Below are 26,653 nucleotides of genomic sequence, written 5' to 3' on the forward strand. Positions count from 1 at the left end.
ACAATATGGAGGTTCCTAAAAAAATTAAAAATAGAATTACCACATGATCCAATAATCTCATTTCTAGGTACACACACAAAAGAATTGAAAGCAGGGTGTCAAAGAGATATTTGTAAACTCATGTTCATAGCAGCATTATTCACAATAACTAAAATATGAAAGCAACCTATGTGTCTACCAACTAATGAATGGATAGGGAAAATATGGTATAGACATACAATAGAATATTACTCAGCCTTAAAAAGAAAAGAAATTCTGACACATTCTACAACATGGATGAACCTTGAGGATATCATACTAAGTAAAAAAAAAAACAACAACAACAACAACAAACCAGTCACAAAAAAGACAAATACTGTACATTTCCAATTATTTAAGGTACTTAGAGCAATCAAAGCCATAGAGACAGGAAGAAGGGTGATAGTTGCCTGTGGCTGGGGGGAGAGGAGAAGAAGGAGCTATTGTTTAATAGGTACTGTGTTTCAGATTTACAAGATGAAAAGAGTTCTGGGGATGGATGGTTGTGATGGCTGCACAACAATGTGAATGTACTTAGTACCACCAAACTGTACACTTAAAAATGGTTAAGATGATATATTTTATATTATTTGTATGTTAACACAATAAAAAAGAAGAAAACTCTAACAACAAAAACCTGCTGCTAGAAGCTAGTAGATTGTTTATGGAGGATGGCTATCCATATGAATAAAATTATGTTTTGCCAGTTTGGGATATCATATTTGGGTTCTCTGACTTAAAGTAGATAAAACAGTAATCCTTAAGAGAAGCTGAAACTAAGTTCAACAAGAGGTCTGTGTTACTGCTCATTTGGATAAATTTCCATGTACTAAAACATCATAGTCAAAAAGAAACAACAACTGGTTTCAAAAACAAGCCTTAGCCAAAAATCATACTCAGAAATTATGGTGTTAGTATGTTATAGAAAAGTTTCCTGCAAAAACAATTCTATGTTTTGTGTTCCAGGGTGAATAATTTCAGGATATGTATATGTTTTAATTTATAATCCTCACCCAAGGACATGTTTATTGATTTTAGAGAGAAGGGAAGGGTGGGGGGAGAGAGAGAAACATTGATCAGTTGCCTCTTGCACATGCCCCACCTGGGGATCAAACCTGCAACCCAAGTATGTGCCCTGACTGGGAATTGAACCTGCGACTTTTCAATGTAAGGGATGACACTCCAAACAACTGAGGCACACCAGCCAGGGCTTGTTTATTTTATTTAAATGAAATAATGATTCCCCCAGCTTTTAACTCTAAGAATGTAAAACTGTAAGACTTTTAATAAATAGAAGACACCTTAGAACCCTAGAAGAGAGTTGTTCTCAAAGACTTTCATCCCAAAAAAGATAACATATGATGTCTGAGACCCTCCTAGGCCTAAGATTCTGTAATATTCTCTTGTCCTTTCTCTGTTTCAAAATTCCAAGTTCTCTAATGCCTAATGCATAGAGTTCATATTGTTTAGCCCTGTGTCCTGGATTCCCCTAAGGGCTGGCGTTACTTTAACTGATCAACCTCAGCTTATGCTGTTGTTCTAAGCTCACCTTTTGCTCCAGCGGAAGCACTCTCAGCCCCTAGGCAGGAATGCTGTAATGACAGAGGTGAATGGACAGGGAAAGAGCTCTAGATTGGAAAGCAGGAAATCTGGATTTTAAGTCAAGCTTTGCTATTTCTCAGTGTGAGACATTTTACAAATTATTTCACTTTACAAAGCCTCAGTTGCCTCAATTGTAATTAAGGGGAAGATTTCATTAAATGTGTTTTCTAGGTCTTTTTATTATTTATTCTATCAGAGAGCAAGAAAGAAGACTGGAAAGTGAGACTCGGGAAAGGCTTCACAAAGAAGATGGCATTCCAGATGGTTCTTAAAGAATAAGCCAGATTCAGCACTGTCGGATGTGGCTCAGCAGGTTGAGCACCAGCCTGAAAGGAACAGAAAGGTCACTGGTTCAGTTCCCAATCAGGGCACATGCCTGGGTTGTGGGCCAGGCCCCTGATGGGGGTACATGAGAAGCAACTGATTGATGGCCTATCTTTTGCACAATGATGTTTCTCTCCCTCTCTTTCTCCATCCCTTCCCCTTTCTCTAAAAGTAAAATAAATAAAATCTTAAAAATAAAAAAAAGAATAAGCAGAATTCAGACTGGCTCAGATAAGGAAAAGACCAATTCAGGGAGAGGGGAACAATGTTAGCTTAGATTCAGATGTGGTAAAGCATAAAGCAGTCTACAAGGTAATGCCAATCCTAAATAATATTTTCATCTATCAGTGAGGGTTTTTTTTTTTTTACAAAGCTAAATTTATTTGACATAAAGGACTATACTTTGTGTTGTTATATCCTGGCTATTTTTTTTTCTTTTTTGCAGGATTTCCCTTTTTAAAAAGATATTATTTATTTATGTTTAGAGAAAGGGGAAGGGAGGGAGAAAGAGAGAGAAACATCAATGCACAAAAGATACATTATTGATCAGTTGCCTCTCACACACCCTCAGCTGGGGACCTGGCCCAAAACCCAGGCATGTGCCCTCACCAGGAATTGAACCGGCAACCTTTTGGTTCCTAGGCGGGCGCTCAGTCCACTGAGCCACATCAGCCAGGGCCTGGTTATCCTTACACAATTGAATTTTTTTTATTTTTTTAATTGAATGGTAGTGATATAAGTTAATATTTACAGTTTCAAAAATATTCTTTCTTCATAAAAATTTAAACTGGTAACTCTTTGGGGGGTCCCAGATGAAATATTCATGAAAAATTTTAAAAATCTCAAGGACATGGACAAGAGTGTGGTAATTGCTGGGGGTAGGAGAGTATAAGGGGCCTAAATGGTAATGGAAAAAAAATACAATAAAGATTAAATTTTTAAAAATCTCAGTCATTGGTAGAAAACAAAATAGTAGCCAATTCAGTTTAGAACTTATGCTATATTTTGTTGGCTGTAAGACTGAAAAGACAGAATGTTAAGGCCATAAAAGTCAAGTAAAGACTAAGAGACTGAGAAAGACAAATACTATATGATTTCACTCATATATGGAACAAACTGACTAACAAGCAAAACAGAGACAGACTCGGAGAGCAGGATGACAGCTATGGGGGTCAGGTTAGGGGTTGGAGGGATCGAGCAAAAAAGGAAAAAGGACTCATGGACTTGGACAACAATGGGGTGATTGTGGGGGTAGGGATTTAAGGGGGATAAATGGTAATGGGGAAAAAACAATAAAAGAAAGACTAAGGGACTATTCTAGATTGAAGAAGACTAAAAAGGTATAATAACTACATGTCATGTGTGATTTGACTGGATCCTTCTGCTATAGAGGACATTATTGAGACAATTGGCAAAACCTTCAATGGAGTCTGAGGACTAGAAGGTGGTGGTATATCATTATTGATTTCCTGATTTTGATAGTTGTATTATGGCCACATAGGAGAAAGTCTGTTGGAAATACTAAAGTATTCAGGGGTCTGCATCTTACTCTCAGGAAAAAGTTATTTGTATTGTACTTGCAACTTGTATTTTCTTCTTCTTTTATGTTGATCCTGTTTTATTGTCTGACTGGAAAATTAGACAATCCACCAGTCCAGAAGGGGATGGGTGGGCTTACTCCTCCACGACATTGCAAGTTCCAGCCTTACCTTGGCCCTTCTTGGCATTCTTTTTTCTTTTTTTAAAAGATTTTATTTCTTTTTAGAGAAAGGGGAAAGGAGGAAGACAGAGAGGGAGAAAAATATCAATTGGTTGCCTCTCACACGCCCTCAACTGGGGACCTGGTCCACAACCCAGGTATGTGCCATGACTGGGACTCAAACCTGCAACCTCTCGGTTCGCAGGGTGGTGCTGAATCCACTGAGTCACACCAGCCAGAGACCTTCCTGACGTTCTTCTTCTTCTTCACGAGGCCTCCCTGTAAGGAAAGTGGAGGTGGGGGCGGGTATCATAGATGTGCTTCTGGGAATCCAGGAGGACAAGGAAGAACTGGATATTCACTATATTCACTACCTGTTCGTAGACACTGATACCGAGCTTGCAGATCAGCATTCAGGCATGATGGGTAAACTTGGCTACATCAAGTTTGAAGACATCTCCAAAAAAATTCTTATCTATAGGACCAGGATTTATTCCAACTCATATTGCCCTTGTCCAGCAGATGAGTCAATGCAGCAGTGTGTTGCCTTCAAATGAAGGCATCCACCAGCAGCTCCTGGGCACCTTATGATACTTGCCAGAGTAATGCTGATCCTCCAGACCTCATGTTTGTTCCATATTTGTCAATCAGCTCCAGCTCTTGGTCCAGCTGGGATCTGAAGGGTCTCTGTGGGGGGTTGCGTAGGTTTTGTCACAAACCCAGCTCTGGGCCACTTGTGTGTTGGCCCCATTCTCCCATCTGCACTAATCACAGGCTCCAGTAACTGAGAAAGAGCTGTATTTGTAACTTTTCCATAAATTTAAGAAATGTTTCAAAACATTAAAGATTGATAATATACTAGGGAGGGCTCATATAAAGTGTCCTAAATACTTAGTTTAAATTTTATTCTGTGGCTTAAAAAGCCAGAGAGGATCCTAGACTAAATGCCCCTCCTCCTCAGAAGTTTTTACCTACTAAAATCCTGAGCTATGGAGGAACTGAAATGGATGATCTTTGCTAGAGTGACCGCCCAACAACCAATGCCAACTGCTTGCTAAATCGCAAAAGGAAGGGAATGAAAGGCTAGTCCTTACTTTCATAAGCTCAAATCTTTAATTAGAGGGATCTAAATCACCCACCACATAAAGGCAATCTTGGGAGACAGTGATCAGGAACAGGAAAATGTGAAATAAATAACGTCAGTGTCGTCAATTGTGAGCTACTTCCTAGAAATGAAGGATTTTGAGCCAAATTTGAGAAAAGAGGCCAAGTGTTCATCAGAGGAAAGAAGGGCATTTTGGAAAAGACAGAAGAGTCATATGTGGCTGTCAGTCTTGAATCCCTCTGCCTAACAATGCCCTTAGGCATATGTGATACATGTGAGTATTAGAACCACCTCAGTAGTAACTCTTTTCAGTGTGTTTTCTTATCTTTCATCTCAGCTAGTCCTTGTAGCAATCTTTTGAGATTGGCAGGATGAGATTTGCTATTCCCATTTGAAAGGTTGGGAAACTGAGGCTCAGAGGATATTATCAGATGCTGAAGGTCACAAAGCAGCAGTTAGGAACTCTGCCAGCAGAGCCTCAGGCTAAGCTTCTATATATACATGATCAAGGGAATGACTGTCTTAAAAAAGCTAAGCCTGATATGTCATACCTCTACTTGAAATTCTTTATTGGCTCCCTAACACTTGTTATGGCTGCAATTTTACATTTCTGTGTATGAAACACAAATTCCTCATCCTTCGTTAAAGTTTCTAATCCCAGGTTTTTCTCCAACTGAAGTAATGAAAATTCCATTTTCCAGTTGCACAAACAAAAAATCCCTCTGAGATATTCTTGATTCCATTATCATACCACACATCAAGTTCATTAGCAAATTCTATTGGCTCTGCCTTCAAAATATTCCAAAAGCTGACTATTTTTCATGACCTCTACCACTATCTTCATTTTCGTATCCTGCCTGAACAACTGTCAGTGCCTCCTTACTGGTTCCCTTGTTACTGCCCTGTGTCCCACCCACTATTTTCAAGGTGGTATTCAGACTATATATAGTAGATATTCAGTTTTTAAAAAAAGTTTAACGAATGCATGAATGAGCACATCTCAGCTAAGGAAAGGGTATTATTTCTTTGAGGTTTGCTCTAAGTAAACTGCTGGCTAGACAAGTCACAAACTGTCAAAGAAGCTAAAGCTGTGTAAGTAGAAACATAGTGTCTACAACTGGGAATGTAGGTGTTCCTCTGTCCAGAACAAGTTACATCAGCTATTTGACTCTAGGCAAGTCACTTCCACTCTCAAGCATTCAGTTCCTCATCTATCAAGTGTTGTTGTGAACCAGGTTCAAAAAAACAATGTAACAAGTATACAACACAGAGAAACACAGTTTGTTTTTAGAATAAATATAAAGTCTTAGGTATTTTTTTTTTAAGTCTTAGGTATTATGGGAGATTGTAAATTGAGTGGTAGTGTGGTTGTCAATGGGGCTAATGTAATCTAAATATGTAAAGTCAAAGCAAAGAAGGTTAATAGTTCCCTGTCCAAGGCAGACCTACTTCTAGAATACTTAATGAGAGATATTGGCCAACTAGAGTATGTCTAGAGGAGACTGACATGGATGATTGAGTTGTTCAGGAAACCATATTATACAAGGAACCTGGAATGTTGATTCAGTACTACCTCATTGATAAAACAAGAACACTGGACTAGATCAGGGGTTTTCAAACTGAGCTTTATGAATCCCTAAAGGTTTCTAACACATGCATCAAGACGACCAGTGAAATCAACAGAATGTGGTCCTCCCATCCTTGCTTCAACCAGGTCAGCTCTGCTCTTACCTGTCTTAGGTGTGGGGCTTTGGCACATTGATGAAAAGAGTTAACACACTGTTTGCCAAGCACTAAGCTCTTTATACAAATTATTCCAATTATTCCTCACAACAATCTATATCATAGGAACTGTTATTATTCTCACTTTACAGATGGAAAAAATGAGGTTTAATGAGGTGAGTCAACTTGCCCAACTAATAAGTATAAGGATTAAAACCCAAGAAGAGTCCAAGCCTACTCTTGTTAATCACTATACATATAATATTGTATTTGAATAAAAGGATTATAATGCTTTTTAAAAAATTAAAGTTATTAGATGATCTTTAAGGCATCTTGTGTATTTAAACTTCTATAATTCTGTCAGCCTGGCAAAGGGATATAATAACTGCTCTCAAATACCTGAAGGGATGTCTATGAAAAAAAAAAAAAAAGGATTACTCTATGTGGCTCCAGAACACAGAACCAACACCAAGGGAAGAGAACAGAGTGGGGAGAAAGTTATGGAGAGGGAATAAATCTAAGAACTTTGTAACAGAGCTGCCCAACATTGGGACAGGTAGTGAGTAAACTCTGTGGTCTTGATAGTCGTCCAGAACCAGAATGATCACTTATGGGGATTGTTGGAAAATGGAGATAATTGGGACTACAATTCCTGCTTTGTATAGGAAGTGGACTAAATGACCTCAAAAGACAGGAACTGAGAATCTCAAATTCTTAATGGTTCAAGGTATCAAACACTGGGGATCATTACCAGTGCCCAATCTCTCCCATACCAAATCCAGGAATATGGAGAAGACCCATAACCAGTTCTGTGCCTTCTGTATTTACTGTTGTAAATGTGAATCTGTCCTATAAGGCAAGAGCCCATGCTCCCACCTGATTACCTGCTATCTTTAAAGAACAGGACAGTACTGGGTTCCTCCCTTCCTCCAACATATCCCAGCTGCCTTGTCACTGCAAGTTCCCTACTTTTGTGACAGAAATTCTGAAAGTGAGTGCCAGAAATAACTTCAGCAAGTATCCTGTTTACCCCGTCCCCCACATACACAGTTTACAGGTGGTAAAAAGTTTCAGAAAAGGGCATTATCTGAAGCCATTCTCCTCATTAAATATTTACTGAACACACTGGTATAAAAAGTCAGCCTAGACACAAACTCAGGTATCTGACATGGAGCTCAGAACACTGAGTCAAGTCCCAAGTTAGTCTCCATTTTTTATATATTTATTATTACAAATGTTAGTATATATAATATTAATATGTAACATAGTATTGTTATTATTACTACACATTTATTATTGCTATCCCACCTACTTCCAAAAAGTGACTATTAATTTGGATAGCACAGCCTACTTATTTTATTTTCATTAATTTAGGGAGGGGTTCTTTAAGGCATCAAAGGTCATGAAACTCAACAAGAAGTGAGAAAGCAGCTTAGAGATCCATCTTAAACATGAAATCATCCAGCCCTCCTCCACAAGCTGCCCATCTGAATCAAGTGAAGAAAGACTATTCCCAAGAACAATTATTTCCTTACTTATCTCCCATTAGCTTCAAATGCTTATGCTACCAGCAACAGTATTTCCCCAGGAAAGGGGACCAGACTTTCTAACTCAGCTCCTTTACCACAAACCTTCTAAACCCTTCCCTTTCTTTCACAATCTCAACAGAAGTCCAGCCTTCCTACCGAATCACCACAGAGTTACTACTGGTTGCAACAGAAGAGTAAAACCACTTCCTCTTCAGAAACAATCATAGAGTCCTGAAGTATTAGAGCTGGAAGGAACTTTACAGAGAATCTATAGTTCATCTCCTACCACTCCCACAAAAAGAAGGCTCAGGGAGGGGAAGAGAATGGTCTGATTTAAGTGTATTTCCTTACTAAGTATATTTTAATCAGTACATACTCTGTTATAAAACCAGCAAAGATACAGAGGACAAAAATGTCCCTCCATTCCCATATCACTGAAATAAACTTGAGAGTGGACCTAGATAATTAAGAGAGTCCTTGTATATGAATGCCAAGACAATATACTCTAGAACGCTAGGTTTCCATGTTACCTTGACAAGCTAATCCTTGTCAGAATGTGGGTTTGCCTCACCTTCCCAACCATCCCACCTTCTCAAATACACACACTTATACATTCCCCACAGGGATCTGGAGAACTCTAAATATCATACTCTGTAATTCATAGTGAGGAGCATACAGAGATCCTGAGAGCAGAGCCTCTATTGTAAGGTCAATCCTAAAGTCACCTGCTTTACAGAAGCTTCTGTTTCTACGGAAGGATTGCATAATATTCAAAGCTGTGGAGAGAGAGCAGTAATTTCAGTTAAGAATGATGACAGCCATAGGCAACCAAAAGCAAACAGCAAAAGGAATGAACTATATACTAAATGTCTTGGGCTTTGGAGATTGGGATCATCTCCCAGAAAAAATATAGATATTGAGCAGCTATTACAGCCATTAACCACTCTTTCCACCCTCTCCCCATAAACCCACTGACCACCTTCTCACATATTTACACACAAATCCTCACTAACACTTCTACCTGTCGTTTTAGGGGGAAGAAAGCGCAATACAGAGGCTAAAACATTTTTTTGAGGGCAAATTAAGCCTTTGGATCAGAAGAATGTGCGCCTTTGAAAGAGGCAAAGTATTATACAGACTAAAGGAACCCCTGACTCTTCTCTCTTATTTTCTCCCCCTGTCTCCCCACCATCTATACACTCAGTTATGTGGGTTTTGCTCCTTTAAATCACTCTATAATTTCATCTTTCCATTCCATTCCCACCAGCAGCATCCCAGTTCAGGCAAATCTACCCTGAATAACAAACTCTCAGCTCTCTGATGTCACACTCCCACTTCCATATGTATCCAGATTGATCTTCTTAGGCCCAGCTGTAACCACATCATTCCCTGCATAAAATCCTTTCAGAGGTCTCCAAAAATAGTCAAGATCTCCCATTCCTGGACTTCATCCACTGCTGAAAACAACCTTGATTCCTCTTTTTCTCACTCCCCACATCCAGTCCAAGTTAGCAACTTTCATGGGCTCTTCACCCAAAATAGATACAGATCTAGACTAATAACCTTCAAGCTACTACTATGGTGGCCTAAACCACCATCATTGCCCACCTGGATTTCTATAGTAGCCTCCTAATTGGTCTTCTCACTTCTCCTCTTGACTTTGTATTCTCAACACACACACACACACACACACACACACACACACACACACACACACACATCTATTATTGCCCTTTTAGTCTCAAGAAAGTTTATTCTCAACATAAAAGACAGATTCTAAATATAAGTCAAATCACTGTCTCACTATGCTCAAGATTGTATCGTGGTCCCCATTTCACTATGAATAAAACCCAAAAGTCCATATTGACTTTCAAGATTTCATATGATCTAGTGTCCTGCTGACCTCATCCCCTACTACTCTTTTTCTCTGGTTCACACTGCTTTAGCTACACAAACTTCCCAGCTACCCTTCAAACACACCAAGCAGCAGCATACTCCCACCTCTGGGCCTTTATACTTGGCTCTTCCACACACCTGGAATATTTCCCCTTCCCAACCTAACTATCTGCATGATATACTCCATTTCCTTCAGATCTCTGCTCCTATGTCATCTTTATCAGAGTCCTTCCCTTATCAATGCCTACTCTTCACTGCCATTCTCCTTTCCCTTATGCTGCTCTGTAATTTTCCATAGCGCTTATCACTACTTGTCATGTATTTATTGGTTTGTTTGTTTATTGTCTGTAACCTCAAACTGTAATATAACCTTCTCGAGGGGAGGAACTTTGTCTGTTTGCTCAGAATAGTGCTTGGTACACAGCAATTTTTCATTAAGTATATTAAATGAATAAATTGTTCTCTGCATAAACCCTTTACTCTAGAGAGACTTGGTCTTCTCTCTGTCTCAGTATAATAATTATGGTAGCTAATTTTATTGAGTACTTTCAATGTGCCAGGAGTCAGACACATGAGTTTTTTTAATCCTATTCAGTTGACAACTTCATGAGATAAAAACTATTTTTATCCACATTTACAGTTGAGAAAACTGAGGTACAACTAGGTTAAGTAACTTGGACACAATCATACAGTTACTTAGTGGCAGAAAAAGGACTCAAATTAAGTTAGTTTGGCACCAGAATCTACCCTCCTAATTTGTGTTATATTGCCTCCCTACATGCTTTCTCCCTTACGTGAACTATGTGTGTAAATGGCTTTTTGCAGTTTGGCCCACAATTGCTTTCAGGCTGTTTTATGTAGGCCTATTCTTCTCAAGTAGAATGTAAATTCCATTAACCAGGGTCTGGGCAATTTAAACCTAATAACACATTTTATCTGACATATTTTTAAAAATTAATTTAAATTCATGTCTAACATGACTAATTTCTCTTTTCATTGTCGAAGCCAAGTGTTGGACAACTAGAATAAGGAAGTAGTATCATATGGTGAAAAAGTAGTTAACTAGGAGTGAGAATATCTGCAGATTGGTCTCAGCTCTGTCTCTAAGCAGTATATGATCTTTAAGCAAATCACTTACCCTTTCTGGCCTCAAACTACCCATCTGTAAAGAGAGTTGGCTTAGATGGGCTCTAAGCAGTTGCTTCAAGTTCTAAAAACATTATTATTCCCTGAATATTTACAATGTGTAAAGCCAAAAATAAAACTCCATATTCTTCCTTAACACGGTTCTATTTTGGCTAATTGGAGTATGTTCCTAAGAGCCCTATTTCCTTTGTGGATTATTTCAGTATGTGTATAAGACATGCCCCAAAACAAGGAATGAGCTACAAAAATTGTTTGCTAATGGCACTACAGCTATCTAAATGACACAGTTTAGGTTGAAAAAAAAGTCATACTGTGGCTCCAAAAGAAGTGTATCAACTGGAGCAAATAATTAAAAAGATGTCATTTGAAAAAAAACACATCAACTTCTGGTCAAGATGGTGACATAGGTAAACACATTTCATCTCCTCACACAACCACATCAAAATTGCAATTAAAATATAGAACAACTACCACTCAGAACCATCAGAAATTGAGTTGAATGGAAGTCTGACAACTATGGAATTAAGGAAACCACATCCATCCAGACTGGTACGAGGGGCAGAGATGTGGAATGGGCTCGTCCCACATCCATGTGTGGTGGATAAAAACTTGGGAGGGACATCTCGGGAGTGAGGAGTCCCGAGAGCCATACACCAGTCCCCCCAGCCCAGGGTTCCAGTGCCAGGAAGATAAATCCCCATAACTTCTGGCTGCAAAAACTAGGAGGGACTGAGACACTGGAAGAAACTTCTAAAGGTCCAAGCAGCTCCTTCTAAAGGATCCCCACACAGACTTAATCAGACTCACTCCCTCTGAGCTCCAGCACCAGGGTAGCAGCTTGAAGGCACCAGTGGCATCCAGGGAGAAATGGAAGTGTCTGGCATCAAGCAAGAGCTGGGGGACAGCCTTCTCCCAGACAGAAAGGCGATCCATTGTTCCTTCTCTGAACCCTCCCCCTACATAACCACAGAGCCAGTAGGCTGGTACCATATCTGAGACTCCATTAATCTGGGTAACACTGTTTGCCCTACCCTCAAGATCCCCAGAGACTCCACCCCACCCAACTTATGGACATACCTAAGCTGTTTTTCAATATGAAAGGCTAATCTTGGCTCATGCTTCACAAATTCCTAAATCCTCTCAAACAAGCAGGAGTCAACATCAATGAGTACCCAGCCCCTATACCTCTTGCTAAGTGGCCCCAGATCCCACACTATCATCAGCCAGCCTAGGTTCACAGCTTGGCTTCACCTGAGAATCTCTAAGCCCAGATTAGTTTTTTCTTGTCTGGGAAGCTCTTTATCTTCTCTTTGATTCTAATTGATATCTTTGCTAGGTACAGCAATCTTGTGTTGGACTAAAACAAATCTAAGCCCAGCACAAGTAGGAGCCATCTCAGATTGCTTTACAGCTCAGGCAGTATGGCCCCAGGCAAAACACAGGTAGGGGCTGACCTTGGCCTTCACCAGCCAGGAAACCCCAGAGACTGGGCACCCAGTGGACAGCTATGGACCATGTTGGAGCCCCATCACCCTGCCCCTGCATAGCTGATCTGCCATGGAGAGCAGAGGTTGGTGTCAGTGGTCAGCCAGTCCTTGCAGCTGACTGGCCTGGGTAAATCCCTTCTATCGACCTGCCAACAGTAATCAAGGTTCAACTACAAGAGGAGAGTATACTCAGCCCACACAAAGGGCGCACCTCAAGTACCCAGTTAGCTGATAGGGGCAGCTGTGCCACTGGACCCTACAGGACACACCTACTACATTAGGCTATGCTACCAAGACAAAGAGTCATAGCAGTTCTACCTAAAACATAGAACACACACAGGGAGGCAGCCAAAATGAGGAGACAAAGAAATGTGGCCCAAATGAAAGAACAAATCAAAACTCCAGAAAAAGAACTAAACAAAATGGGGAGAAGCAATCTATCAGATGCGGAGCTCAAAACACTGGTTATAAGGATGCAACAAGAACTTAGTGAGGACCTCAACAGGATAAAAAAGATCCAGTCGGAAATGAAGGATACACTAATTAAAATAAAGAACAGTTTACAGGGAAACAACAGAAGAGTAGATGAAGCCAAGAATAAAATCAATGATTTGGAACATAAGGAAGCAAAAAACAACTGATTAGAACAAGAAAAAATAATCTGAAAAAAAATGAAGATAGTGTAAGCAGCCTCTGGGACATCTTCAAGTGTTCCAACATTCACATCATAGGGGTGCCAGAAGGAGAAGAGAAAGAGCAAGAAATTGAAAATCTATTTGAAAGAATAATGAGAGAAAACTTTCCTAATTTGGTGAAGGAAATAAACATGCAAGCCCAGAAAGCACGGAGAGTCCCAGTCAAGATGGATGCAAAGAGGCCCACTCTAAGACATACCATCATTAAAATGCAAAAGGTTAAAGATAAAGAGAAAATCTTAAAAGCAGCAAAAGAAAAGAAGTTAGTAATCTACAGGGGAATTCCCATAAGACTGTCAGCTGATTTCTCAAAAGAAACTTTGCAGGCTAGAAGGGATTGGCAAGAAATATTCCAAGTCATGAAAAGCAGGGACCTACAGCCAAGATTGCTGCAGCAAAATATCATTTAGAATCAAAGAGCAGATAAAGAGCTTCCCAGACAAGAAAAAACTAAAGGAATTCACCATCACCAAACCATTATGATGTGAAATGTTAAAGGGACTTTTTTTAAGAAAAAGAAGATCAAAACTATGAACAATTAAATGGCAACAAATACATATCAACAATTGAATCTAAAAGGCAAACTAAGCAAACAAGAAGAACAGAGACAGAATCATGGACACAGAGAGCATTTTGATGGTTGCAAGATGAGAGCAGGGTATGGAGGAATGGGTAAAGAGGGGAGGGGATTAAGAAGTACAAATAGGCAGTTACAAAATAGCCATGGGGATGTAAAATACAGTATAGGAAATGGAGTGGCCAAAGGGCTTATGTGAATGATCCATGGACATAAACAATGGTGTAGGGATTGCCTGAGGAAGTTGGGGGTGCTTAGTGGAGGGGGGCAAAAGGGGAAAAATTGGGACAACTATAACAGCATAATCAGTAAAATATAATTAAAAAAATACAATAAAATAAAGCCATAATGACCAGCTTAAAAAAAATTAATAAAAGCTAGAGAAGGAAGAAGTGGGCTCCATGGTAAAGGACTTTGGAGGAAAAGGAAGACTTCATGGAATACAAAGGCTATGATAGAGAGTTTGAAAAATATTGAATATATGATAAGGACAAATTGTGCAAGAAAAATGGCAGGCAATTTTTAACTTCAGAAAAAAAATCTGTACTTCAAAGGTAATGCAATCATAATATTACTCTTATGTAAACATTGATTTTAAATTAACTCAGAAACAGAGCTATAATTATATTAGGAAGATGAAAAAAGTTGGAAGAATATACAAGAATTAAATTTTCATCTGTCATAATAAGAAGTCAATACTTTCTAAAAAAAGATGAAGGAATAGCAGTATAAGTATATTACATAAAAATATGGAGGTAACAAGGGGAAGTAACCAAACATGTTGCATATTTGTACTTTCCTTTCTTATAACAAATGTGATTTATTTGTACTTTGCTTTTGCTTTACTGTAAACATAAAAGAATTGAATAATAATGGCCTATATAGAACTTGTCTCCCATTCCTCTACCCCTGTATCCATAACTCTACTAGGGCTAAGTGCCCAATGACTTTAACAATTCCTGTTGTTTGAATGACCAATGTAAAATAAAATGAAATGAAGATGGCTTATGGAGTTGCAGAATTTTGCACTGGAAGTAAATAGAGAGATTTTCTAATCTAATGCTTCCCTAATGGGTGTTCCATGGAATATTTCTTCTTTTTTTAAAGATTTTATTTATTTACATTTAGAGAGGGGGAAGGAAGGGAGAAAGAGAGGAAGAGAAACACCAATGTACAAGAGAAACATCAATCAGTTGTCTCTTGCACACCTCCAACAGGGGAGCAGGCTCACAACCCAAGTTTGTCCCTGACCAGGAATCGAACCAACAACTTTTCAGTTCACAGGCTGGTGTTCAATCCACTGAGCCACACCAGCCAGGGTGGAATATTTCCCCTTATTATGTTAATAGCATGCTTCAAAAAAAATGTTTGACGTTTGAATAAGTTTGGAAATCCCATGTTAAATAAAATTAATCAGATGTGTTTACTGTAGGACTTCTTAGAAACTTTACTATGTTAATACAGATTGGGAATCCCACAAAAGGCAATTTATTACGTGTGTTTCTCAGATTCATTTGTTTCATGAATTAAGAAGCCCCTACTAATATTTCTAGTACTCAGTAGTTTCTGGAGCATTCTTTGGAAAACATAGATCTGGTTCACTCTTCTCATTTTACAAATGGGGAAGAGAGGCTCTCTGGAGCCTGTTCGGGTATGGATGGTGGGAAACTAGAAAGAAGGGACTCAGAATTTTGGAGCAGTCTCCAGCTCTGGTCTGTGTTTTTTCAGTCTTTCACCATGCACTCGAATTATTTCAAACCAGGGGGGAAAATTCAGACACAAGCATCGCCTGTGCAGATATTTAAAGGTTTTCTGATGCTTAAGGAACATAGTGGTGGGCCCAAGCATTGGCAGGAGTTAAAGAAAATGTAAACCGATATACAGACCATGAGTTTCAGTGGCATAGTGACCCCAAATTGAGCAATGGCAATGTGATAATACACCCACTCACATTTGCACAGTATTTTCCAATAAATAAATAAGTGTTTTCACATTGTCTTATTTGGTTCTCATAACAACCTAAGAAGAAATACAAGGGTAGAATTATTATCCCCATTTTATGGAAGAGGAAACTGACTCTTCAGAGAATTGTCTGTAGTTACACAGCAGGTGAATGGCAGAGATAGAATGAGACTCTAAATTTCCTATCTCTCAGGTTAGGGCTTTTCTCAATATATCACATAACCTGGGCAAATTTTTACTAAGTACCAATTTAATTCTTCAATGAAACATCCAATCTGCTCCAAATGGCTCACTTAAAAATAGGATCAGTTCTCAAAGTGCTCACAGGTGGTGGCAGAAGCAACACCCCAGTTACTGGAACTTCAAGGTCCTATTTGGGTTCAGTATATTAATACCTTTTGTACAGCTATGTTGTCAGGAAGAGGGGGTCTTAGGAAATTCCTGCTGGGGAGGCAGGATGGCCTAGTTTTACAAGCAAGGAGTCAGACATATTTGGTTTTTAATTCTGGCTCTGCCACTTACTCTATGACCTTATTCACTGTGTAACCATTCTGCTCTTCACTTCATCACCTGTAAAATGGAGCTAAGAATATCTATTTTGCAAGGCTGTTGAGAGGCTAGTATAAGGAATTAGAAGGATAGCACAGTGTCACAGTCAAGAGTGTAAGCTCTGGTCCTGGATGGTGTGGCTCAGTGGATTGGATGCTGGCCTGTGAACCGAAAGATTGCCAGTTCAATCCCTGGTCAGGCCACATGCTTGGGTTGCAGGCCAGGTCCCAGGTTGGGGATATGTGAGTGGCAACCAATAGATATTTCTCGTGCACAGTGATGTTTCCCTCCCTCTCTCTCTCCCTACCTTCTCCTCTCTCTCTGAAAATACATAAATAAAATCTTTTAAAAATTAAAAAAAAGAGTGTAAGCTCTGGAATTATACTATGTGGGTTTGAATCTCAGTCCTCCATCTTGCCAGCTGTATGACTTTGGATAAGTCACTTAACATCTCAGACTTTAAGTTTTCACATATATAAAATGAGGAACATAAATAGTGCATTCTTGGTTGTTATAAGCATCAAATGAAATAATATTTGTTAAACACTTGAGCATAGTATCTGGCATATAGTTCAATAAAAGGTAATAACAGTCGTAAGGGCAGTGAAAAGTCCAATACCAATTTTTCTCCCAAAACAAGAATGAGAAAGAAAGCTACTAGGTCCTGTTCTCTTCCATTTACCCTTCCTCCTCTTTCTTCTCCAACTATAGGCCAAGAAAACTAGACTAGAAGTCAGAACACTTGGCTTTGAATATCAGTTCTGTCACATGCTATTTATGTGATTTTAAAGAAGTCATTTAACTTCCTTGAGGTATTTTTCCTCACCTGAAACATTAAACTAAGTATATTTTGCTTACTCTACTAGGTTGTTGTAATGAATTCATAGATTTTACAGTACTTCATGAACTACGAAACACTATATAACGTGAAGGATGACTTTTTATCTACCACAGACAATAAGATAAATGCTTTTACCAGTAAAAAGCAATTTTATCACCAAGTTTTTTCTCATGGACAATTCGATCCAATACGTTGTAGCAGATGTTGGTAGTTGCTCCTTTCATCCACTCAATGAATATTTTCCCTTTAGTCACATCAAAGTTGTACTTGAGGAATGGGCCAGGACATGCAGTCTTCCAGTAAAATTCCTTGGCAATGTCTCCCCAAAACTCTGCAACAGAAAGGGAAGCCCAGCATCATTAAGCTTTTCAGACATATTTATCCTCAGATGCCCTACTAGTCTATGCACAGGACCAAGTCACAACTTCCCTGCCTTGTACTCTAGACCTACTTACCTGAGTTCTCTCCTCTACCTGTCTAATTACCCACCACTCTCCTAATCCACTTTCTGTTCCCATGAGCTGAATCTTGGCTCAAATTTCTTCCTTCTCTCCTCAAAATTCCCACTCTATTTTTCACCTTCTATTCAAATTGCAGCTACCCAGAGCCTATGACAGTGCCTCATACAGGGTATGCAATCTTTAAAGATGTTATTTATTTACTTTTATAGAGAGGGGAAGGGACAGAGAAAGAAAAGGAGAGAAACAGATTTGTTGCGTCCCACACACCCTCAACCAGGGACCTGGCCCGCAACCGAGGCATTTGCCCTGATTGGGAATCAGACCTGCAAACGTTCAGTTTGCGGGACAATGTTCAACCCACTGAGCTACATCAGTCAGGGCCAGGGTAGGCAATTTTTAAATAAATTAATTAGTGAAAATAGAAATCCTTTACCCACAGAGCCTTCCATGACCATGCCTTTCTCTTAATTTGTTCATCCACTCTCAGCAATTATTTAGTGAGCAGCTCTTTCTTCCACTACTAACTGCCCAAGTGCTACATGCTCGGTGCCAGATGTTGCTTTATATGTTTTGTTTTTTTTTTCATTTAGTCCTTACCACAATCCTAGGAGGTAGGCTTTATCTTCATTCTCATTTTACTGATTTGAAAATCAAGGCTGAGAGAAGTTAAATAATTTGCCCAAGGTTATACAGTTACTAAGCCAACACTTGAACTTCCCTGAGGAAGATATGTTTGTTGGAATCTGAAATATGAATACAAGTTTTTCTTTACTTCCTCAACCGGAAAGAAAGTACTATGGAATGGGAAGGAGCCAAGGGTATATGTTAAAATGAACTCCTTAAGACTGAGACACTGAGAATATTTATCCTAAGTGCAAAAGAAAGCCATTGTAGGATTTTAAGCAGGAGAGGGACATGATAAGAATTACAATCTTAAAATATTTTCCTGAACCTCTGGAGAAAATGTAATCAACAGGTAAAATATGCAATTGCAGAGCACTTAGGATATTCTTAGTATCGAGTCAGGAGACAGGGGAGAAAGACACTTAGAATCATAATGGAAGGAACTGTAGAGATTATAACCCCCTCATTTTAGTGATAAGAAACCAAATTCATAAAGGTAAAGTGACTTGCTCAAGCTTATATGATTTAGTTTATATAATGGAGTTGGAGAGATAACACTAACACATAAGTAGTTGTGAACATACAAGATAATATAATTGAAAGCTAAATCACATGGTGTACCATTTGCAATCAATTAAAGAAATCCAAATCAAATCATCCCAAGATGCCATTATATACCTATAAAAACGAGCAAAAATTAAAAAAATTAAACCTAATGCCTGAATGGCCTTAGGAAACAGATAATCTTATATAATAATGTTATTGTAAGAAATTGGCACAGTCTTAGTGGATGGCAGTGCAATGCCTGACAAAAGCCATAAAAATTTGTTTATCCTTTCACCTGCTAACTCAACTTTGGGGAACACACTCGAAGAAAATAATCCCAAAGGAAAAAAAGTGATTACTAAAGAGACGTTTATAGACTACTATATACACTAGTGAAATGGAAACAACCCAAAAGCCCAACAATAAAAAAAAAACAACCCTGGTGAAAACTAGTAATACCAGCAGTAATACAAAGGAATGCTAAATGGCCATTAAGGAGAAAATAAATGGAAACTGGCATTTTAGTGAACGTTATTCATGTACCAGGGACTAGGCTAATCTCATTTAATCTTTACATGGCCCTATGAAATAATCATTAATTATCCTAATTTTATAGATGAGAAAACTTAAGTTCAGGAAATATAGGAAACTCTCCCAAGGACCACACAGCCCAGAATGCAAAATCAGATCTGACTCTGAAGTCCATTTGTTACAACTACATTGAGTATGTGTGTATATTCAAAAATATTTTTAAGTGATAATAGTAGACATGGAATATGAAAAACCATTTAAGAACCGTATTTGTGTCCATCAACAAGAAGTGAAGAAAACTGAGTTTTATAATCACTTAGTTTTGTTTTTTGGTTGTTTTGGGGTTTTTCTTGAGGGGGTTAGGAGTCTGGATGTTTCGTTGGTATACATTCTGAGTACTGAAGGAGTTCAGGGGAGGAAAATGAACATGGACTCAGAGGATCAAGGAATGCTTTGTGGAATTGCTGGGATTTAACTAAAGGAGCGGAAAGAAATGGACAAGGAGATGGGAAAGGAACTTGGGTGTATTCAGTATATCAGTGAGAATGACCTGTCTAGAATGAGGTGTGTGGTAGAAAATAGTAGGAAATAAGGATCAAGAAGTGGAGTGGGGCTAGTTATCCAGAGACCTTGAACAAAAGGCAGAATTTTAATTTGAAACTATAGGAAATAGGAAACTATTGAAAGTTTTTGAAGTGTCATAAGCAAGCAGTGTTTTCAGAATATTGATCTAATAGTGTTTACATAAATATATCAGAGATTGAAAGTGGGTGAGACTAGGGGAGAGAACCAATTAGGAGGCTGCTTCCTTGAGCTAAAAGGGTCTATGGGAATGGAAATAAAAGTAATCTGAGAGACATTTTGAAATAGTATTTGACAGAATTTGGTGAAAGCTGTGGAGTCAGGAAAGAGGAATAACATAGCTATTAGGAGCATATAGTCTTCAGTCAACACTACCTTGGTTTATAAGGACATAAAAGACCTGTACTCAGAAAATTATAAGACACTGAAGGAAGAAACTGAAGAAGATACAAGTAAGTGGAAGCATATACCATGTTCATGGATGGGAAGAATTAACATCATTAAAATGTCTATACTACCCAAAGCAATCTCTAGATTCAATGCAATTCCTATCAAGATACCAATGGTGTATTTCACAGAACTAGGACAAATATGACAAAAATTTATATAGAACCACAAAAGATCCTGAATAACCTCAGCAATCTTGAGAAAAAAGAACAAAGTTGGAGGAATCACGCGGCCTGTTCTCAAACTACACTACAAGGCTATAGTAATCAAAATGGCATGCTACTGGCATAAAAATAGACATATAGATCAATGGAACAAAATAGAGAACCCGGAAATCAAACCATGCTTTTATGGTCAATTAATATTTGACAAAGGAGGCAAGAATATACAATGGGGTGAAGATAGTCTATTCAACAGATGGTGTTGGGAAAATTGGATAGATATGTACAATAAAATGAAACTAGATGACCTTCTTACACCATATACAACAATAAACTAAAAATGGATTAAAGACTTAAATGTTAGACTTGAAACCATAAAAATCTTAGAAGAAAACAAAGACAGTAAAATCTCAGACAGTTCTCAGAGCAGTATTTTTTTCTGATATATCTACTCAGACAACCCACTGAAAAGGAGAACATATTCGCCAATGATGCATGTGATAAGGAGTTAATATCCAAAGTTTATAACAAACTTATACAACTCAACACCAAAAAAAGACAAACAATCCAATTAAAAAATGGCAAAAGGCCCTAGCTGGCGTGGCTCAGTGGATTGAGTGCTGTCCTGCAAACCAAAAGGTTGCTGGTTCGATTCCCAGTGTAGGGCGCATGCCTGGATTACAGGCCAGGTCCCCAGCGGGGGGCACATGAAATATAACCACACATTGATGTTTCTCTCCCTCTTTCTCCCTCTCTTTCCCTCTCTAATAATAAATAAATAAAATCTTTAAAAAAAAATGGCAAAGGATCTGATTAAACACTTCTCCAAAGAGGACATACAGATGGCCAATAGACATATGAAAAGATGCTTAACATCACTAATCATCAGAAAAATACACGTTAAAACCACAATGAGATATAACCTCACATCTGTCAGAATGTCTATCATCAATAAATCAACAAACAAGTGTTGGCAAGGATGTGAAGAAAAGGGGCCCCTTGCGCACTACTGGTGGGAATGCTGATCAGTGCAGCAACTATGAAAAGCAGTATGAAGCTACTTCTCAAAAATTAAAATGGAACTGCCTTATGACACAGCAATTACACTTCTGGGAATATAGCTGAAGAAACTCTAATTCAAAAGAGTATAAGCCCTGGCTAGGTAGTTCAGTTAGTTTAGGGAGTCCTCCCAATATACCAAGGTTGTGGGTTCAATCCCCAGTAGTGCACATATAACCCAATGAATGCACAAATAAGTGGAAAAACAAATTGAAGTCTCTTTCTCTCTCTCCCCTCCCTCCCTCTAAAATCAATAAAAAAAACTTTAAAGAATGAATGTACACAACACTATGTTCATTGTGGCATTATTTACAACAGCCAATATTTGGAAGCAGCCCAAATGCCCATCAGTAGATGAATGGATAAAAAAACTGTGATACATTTATACAGTGAAATACTACTCAGCCATAAAAAAGAAGAAAAAAATCTTACTTTTGGTGACAGCATGGGTGGACCTGGAGAGTATTATGCTAAGTAAAATAAGCCAGTCAGAGAAAGACAAGTACCACATGATTTCATCTATATGTGGAATCTAATGAACAAAATAAACTATCAAACAAAATATAAAGTCTCATACATACAGAGAACAGACTGACAGCTGTCACAAGGGAGAGAGTTGGAGGGCTGGGTGAAAAAGATGAAAGGATTAGGGGGAAAAACTCACTGACAACAGTATGGTGATTACCAGAGGGAAAGGAGGTTGAGAGGAAGTAGATGAGGGCAAAGGAGGCATAAATGATGATGGAAGAAGACTTGACTTGGGGTGGTGAACACATAATACAATATACAGATGATATATTATAGAGTTGTACACTGAAACCTATATAATTTTATTAACCAATGTCACCCCAATAATTTTTTTTAAAAGACTACCTTGGTTCACATCCCAGCTCCACCACTAAGTAGATTTGTCACCTTGTCCAAATTAAGTTCTCTAAGCTTCATTTTCCTTCTCTGTAAATGTGGATGATAATAGTTTCTATATCAAATCAAACAGGATTTGTTGTCAATGAGCAGTAAGCAACCTATAAATAAATAAAGCATATAGATAAGCCTTATTAGAGGAGAAGATGATGAGAGGTTTATAGATTGGCATAAAGCCATTGACAGATATTAGAAAATTAGGTAGGAGAGCAGGTTTGGGAGGGAAAACTGGTAAATCCCAGTCACAGTCATGTTAAATGTGGTATAGCGAAAGTGTGTGAATAAAATGGTCTACAGACCATCTGGCCCCACAAATTTGGGGCCAGAGTGTAAGTGAGATCTTGGGTACAGAACTAAGTGTATAGAATAGGAGTTATTATTGTGACAGTTATAGCTTCTCCCTAGAAAACAGATGAATTCAGATGGAGAAAATATAAAGAGGAAGAGAAGTGAAAAGAAGTCTGAGGACTCAAACTTGGCCACTGCCTGCTGCAATCAATGACTACATTTGACTCAATCCTAACTTGCATTAGTAACTGTTTCACCCATGTCGTTAATGTTATCAAACTAATCATTTTTTGAATGTCTACTGTGCACCAGGCACTCTATACTGCACACTTTCTTTACTACCCACTTTCGTCATCATGCAAAACTACCAGACAAGTATTATCCCTATCTTACAGATAAAAGGAATCTCAGACAAGTTTAAAAATTTACCTAAGGCTACTCAGTAAATGAGTGGTAGAGCCAGGATATGAATCTAGATTTTTCTGGGTTGGATTCCTGGCCCATGCTAACATCACGCTGCCTTCCAACAGTTTTGATCCCTACCTGACCCAGGCTGAGGGACAAGGGCAGGGAATGTTCCTCATACTTTTTTCAAAGGTTTTATTTATTTATTTTTAGAGAGAGGGGAAGGAAGGGAGAAAGAGGAGAGAAATATCGATGTGCGAGAGAAACATCGAGCAGTCGCCTCTGCCCCAAACAGGACCTACCCGGCAACCCAGGCATGTGGCCTGACCGGGGACCGCACCAGACACCCGTCAGTTTGCGGAACAGACGACCGACCAAGCCACACCGGTCCGGGTTTCTCACACATTCCTAAAGAGATGAACTACCTATCAGAATTTCTGAGTTATTACCATCCCGGCACATTTTTTAAAAAAATGCACGAAAAACTCAACTAATATGTGACTTGTTTGGTCTTATATTGGGCAATTTTAATATTTTCCGAAATATTAAAAATAGATCTGGGACTTAATTACTAATTGTGGGAACTGCAGGTTGGTAACCAGGCAAGTTCCTGCCCCTCAACAGTGGAGACCAACTCACTTGTTAAAGGTGTCAGGAGGCAACGGCTGAGTTGGTGTGAAAGGGGACCAGGAATGTTCCCCTCAGGGCCCTCTCGTCCTCAAGGTGTCCCCTCGTCCCTGGGAACCCCTTTTCACCCTAGGAATACTCCTCGTCTCATGAAACTTCCATTCTCCTCACAGACCCCCAATTCCCTCACAGAAACCCCATCTCATGAAATCCCCAAGTCGCCAGGGAACTCCCCAACTCCTAGGGAACCCTCATCTCCTTACAGAACCCTCCTCATAGAATCCCCATCTCTTCCTGAACCCCCCGTCTCCATCTCCTCCGCAGCTCTCACAGAACCTGCATCTATGGCCTCAAGGACCCCTCAACTTCCCAAGGGAACCGCCAACACCTCCAGGAAACGCCTATCTCCTTACGGAACCCCCATTTGCCCCATGGAACGCCCCCCAATTCCTCACTTCCCGGGGAGTCCCCGCTCCTCTTCTCACTGACGTCCCGAGGCACGCCCGGGCCCGGCCTCACCTTGCGGCTCCTCCACAGAGCGTCGGTGCAGCTCGCGGTAGCGCTGCAGCGAGGGGACGTGCGCGGAACGGCTGATCTCGGGCGGTGGAGACCAACTCCGCACCCGGACCCGCGCTCCAGCCTCCTCCTGGCCCCCACTCCCACTGCCACTCCGGCCCCGCTCCTCTGGAAGCCCCATAGCGTCAAGTTCTGAGCACGGTAACCACCTTTGAGGTCTCCCGGGGAGCTCTGGCGGGGGCCGGGGGGGGACAAAAATAAAAACAGGCCGCCGTGGGCGGGGCCTTAGGGAAGGGGTGGAGCCTGGAGAGTGGGACGGAGCCTTACCGTCTTGGGGGCCGGACTAGGGTTAGCTCGATAAAAATAGGGAAATGAAGAGCACTGCTTGGGGGATAGGGGAGGAGCTGGTTCGCGGAAGGGGTGGGGCCATGGAATAAAAGTAGATGTGGCTGGGTCAGGCGTGACAGGAGGGGAGGCGGGCCCGTGGAGTGAGCAGTTTGGGGGTGGGGTCTTGGAATGACTAATAAGGGTTGGGTTAAGGCGGGGTTGGAGCGGGAAAGCACTTAGCTAACGAGAAGAGTTGTGTCTAGTCCAAGAGGAGCCGCTCCTTAGTCTGATTGCACAAGCCTGTCACCCCACTGAGCTGGAAGGCCAGGTGGAGTAGGGTTCTTTCTCGGAACCCTTTTCCTCAAAGAACTATTCTTCCATTCCGAGTTAAATCCTCCCCTCTGCCCTCGGGGTGGGGGGGGTGATTCCTCCCACGACGTTTAGTGCACGTTTCTGCCAGTTTCTGCCAGCTCAGATTTTTTCCCACCCCTGAGGATATGTCTTCACTCTCCCTGCCTCCACAAATTTCCATCCAGCTCTAAAGTACAAGATTTACTGAGGGGGAGGAGTTGTGTTCAGGTCTTTGCTAATAAAGCCACCTCCTTATTGCACAGGGAAAGGAGGAAAATTGGCAAGGTCGCCGAGCAAACACCAACCGCGTCAGGGCCAAACCTAAGTTCCCAGCTCCAAGCCTTTTTACCCCCTCATCAGGTTGAAGCTAAGGCTGGTGAAATACTAGACCAATATGTATGCAAATAGGAGGAAACACTCCTACCTTTTTTTACTTCCCCAGTCTCTTTTAAAGAAACCACCCCCACCTGCCACACTTGGGTTCCATTACTTCTGGCTTTCCTCTGTCCCTTCCACTCCAGAAAGGAGGGGCCAGGCAGGACCCTTGTCTGCAACCGGCACTCACAACCAGGACAGGCCCACCCTACCCATCAGTTCACAGAATGGCTGTCAAGGCAAGAAGAAACCTTAAATATTTAATTCCAAGAGTGATTCTGAGGTCCAGAGCAGATAGTCTGCTCTGCTCCTGCAAGCCTGCACAGCGTTTGTGACCACATCAGGCCCAGCCTCTCTTCTCACCTGCACCTTTGTTCTTTTCCCAGCTAACCACAAGCCCAACATACCCTAAACTGAAAAAAATCTTTCCATGGTCAAACTTATGATCAGAGCCTTCTCCTTAATCCTGAGGGGAATGTCTCACACCTCATGGAGTGAACATGGACCCCACAGAGTAGACAGAAACTTCATTGAGGAGACATTAACTACACCGAATGGGCACAAACTTCCCTGAAGGTACATGGACTCCACTAAGGGAACACAGACCTTGCTGACGGGCCTCAAATGTCACTTAAATTCTGTGGACCCTTGTAATAGGATATGAGTGGCATTGAAAGTCACTGGCCTACTGAGGGGACATGGACTTCCCTCTAGGAGGTATGGAAGATATACATATAAAAAGATATTGACACCACTGAGGGGACTCAAATCCCACTGAAGGGAACAGATACCAATGAGGGAGCACAGACCTCATTTAGCTGGGACAGGCCCTATTGGAGGAATCATATTTCATTGAAGCATAATAAACCCTACGGACCTCACTGAGAAAAATACTAGCCTCCCTGTAAGGAGGAAGGCACAAATAATGGGTACACAGTTCTAGGTATCGACAGTCATTTATGCATCCCAGACCCAAAGCTCTGGCAGCCCTCTTCCTCTCCCCTTTCCCCAACTCGTTCTCCCAAGTCATGGAGCTGTTTCCAACACATTGCTGCCCTCTCCTGTCAACAGGTGGCACTGCATGTTCTGGGACCCATAGAAGATTTTCAAGCTCTGCTGAGGTTGAAAGAGGGGATGTACCAGGGGCTTGACCAGCCTCCTCCCTCCAACTGTGAAATGTACAAAGAAAGTTTGGACAAGAGGCCTCATAAAGAGTGAACCCCTCGCTCTTACTGGTGTAGCTTAGTGGGTTGGGTGTCCTCCCACAAACTGAAAGG

The 26,653-nt window shown here is 40.3% G+C and overlaps 1 protein-coding gene across 2 annotated transcripts in view; it reads right to left on the bottom strand.

Moving 5' to 3' along the window:
• The window catches only part of ACSS2 (acyl-CoA synthetase short chain family member 2), a 54,449-nt gene extending 29,892 nt beyond the window's left edge, over positions 1-24,557 (bottom strand). For both annotated transcript variants that reach the window (XM_054573851.1, XM_054573850.1), the window contains exons 1-2: positions 24,327-24,557; positions 17,288-17,483 (exon numbers count right to left, since the gene is read on the bottom strand). In XM_054573851.1, coding sequence (XP_054429826.1) covers positions 17,288-17,483; positions 24,327-24,504 — 374 coding nt within the window. In that variant the 5' untranslated portion in view covers positions 24,505-24,557. The remainder of the gene's footprint in view (positions 1-17,287; positions 17,484-24,326) is intronic.
• Positions 24,558-26,653: the final 2,096 nt, after the last annotated feature.

This window comes from Pteronotus mesoamericanus, unplaced genomic scaffold, assembly GCF_021234165.1.
Source record: "Pteronotus mesoamericanus isolate MK-2021 breed Mesoamerican mustached bat unplaced genomic scaffold, CSHL_Meso_final contig_25, whole genome shotgun sequence".
Taxonomy (NCBI): Eukaryota; Metazoa; Chordata; class Mammalia; order Chiroptera; family Mormoopidae; genus Pteronotus; species Pteronotus mesoamericanus.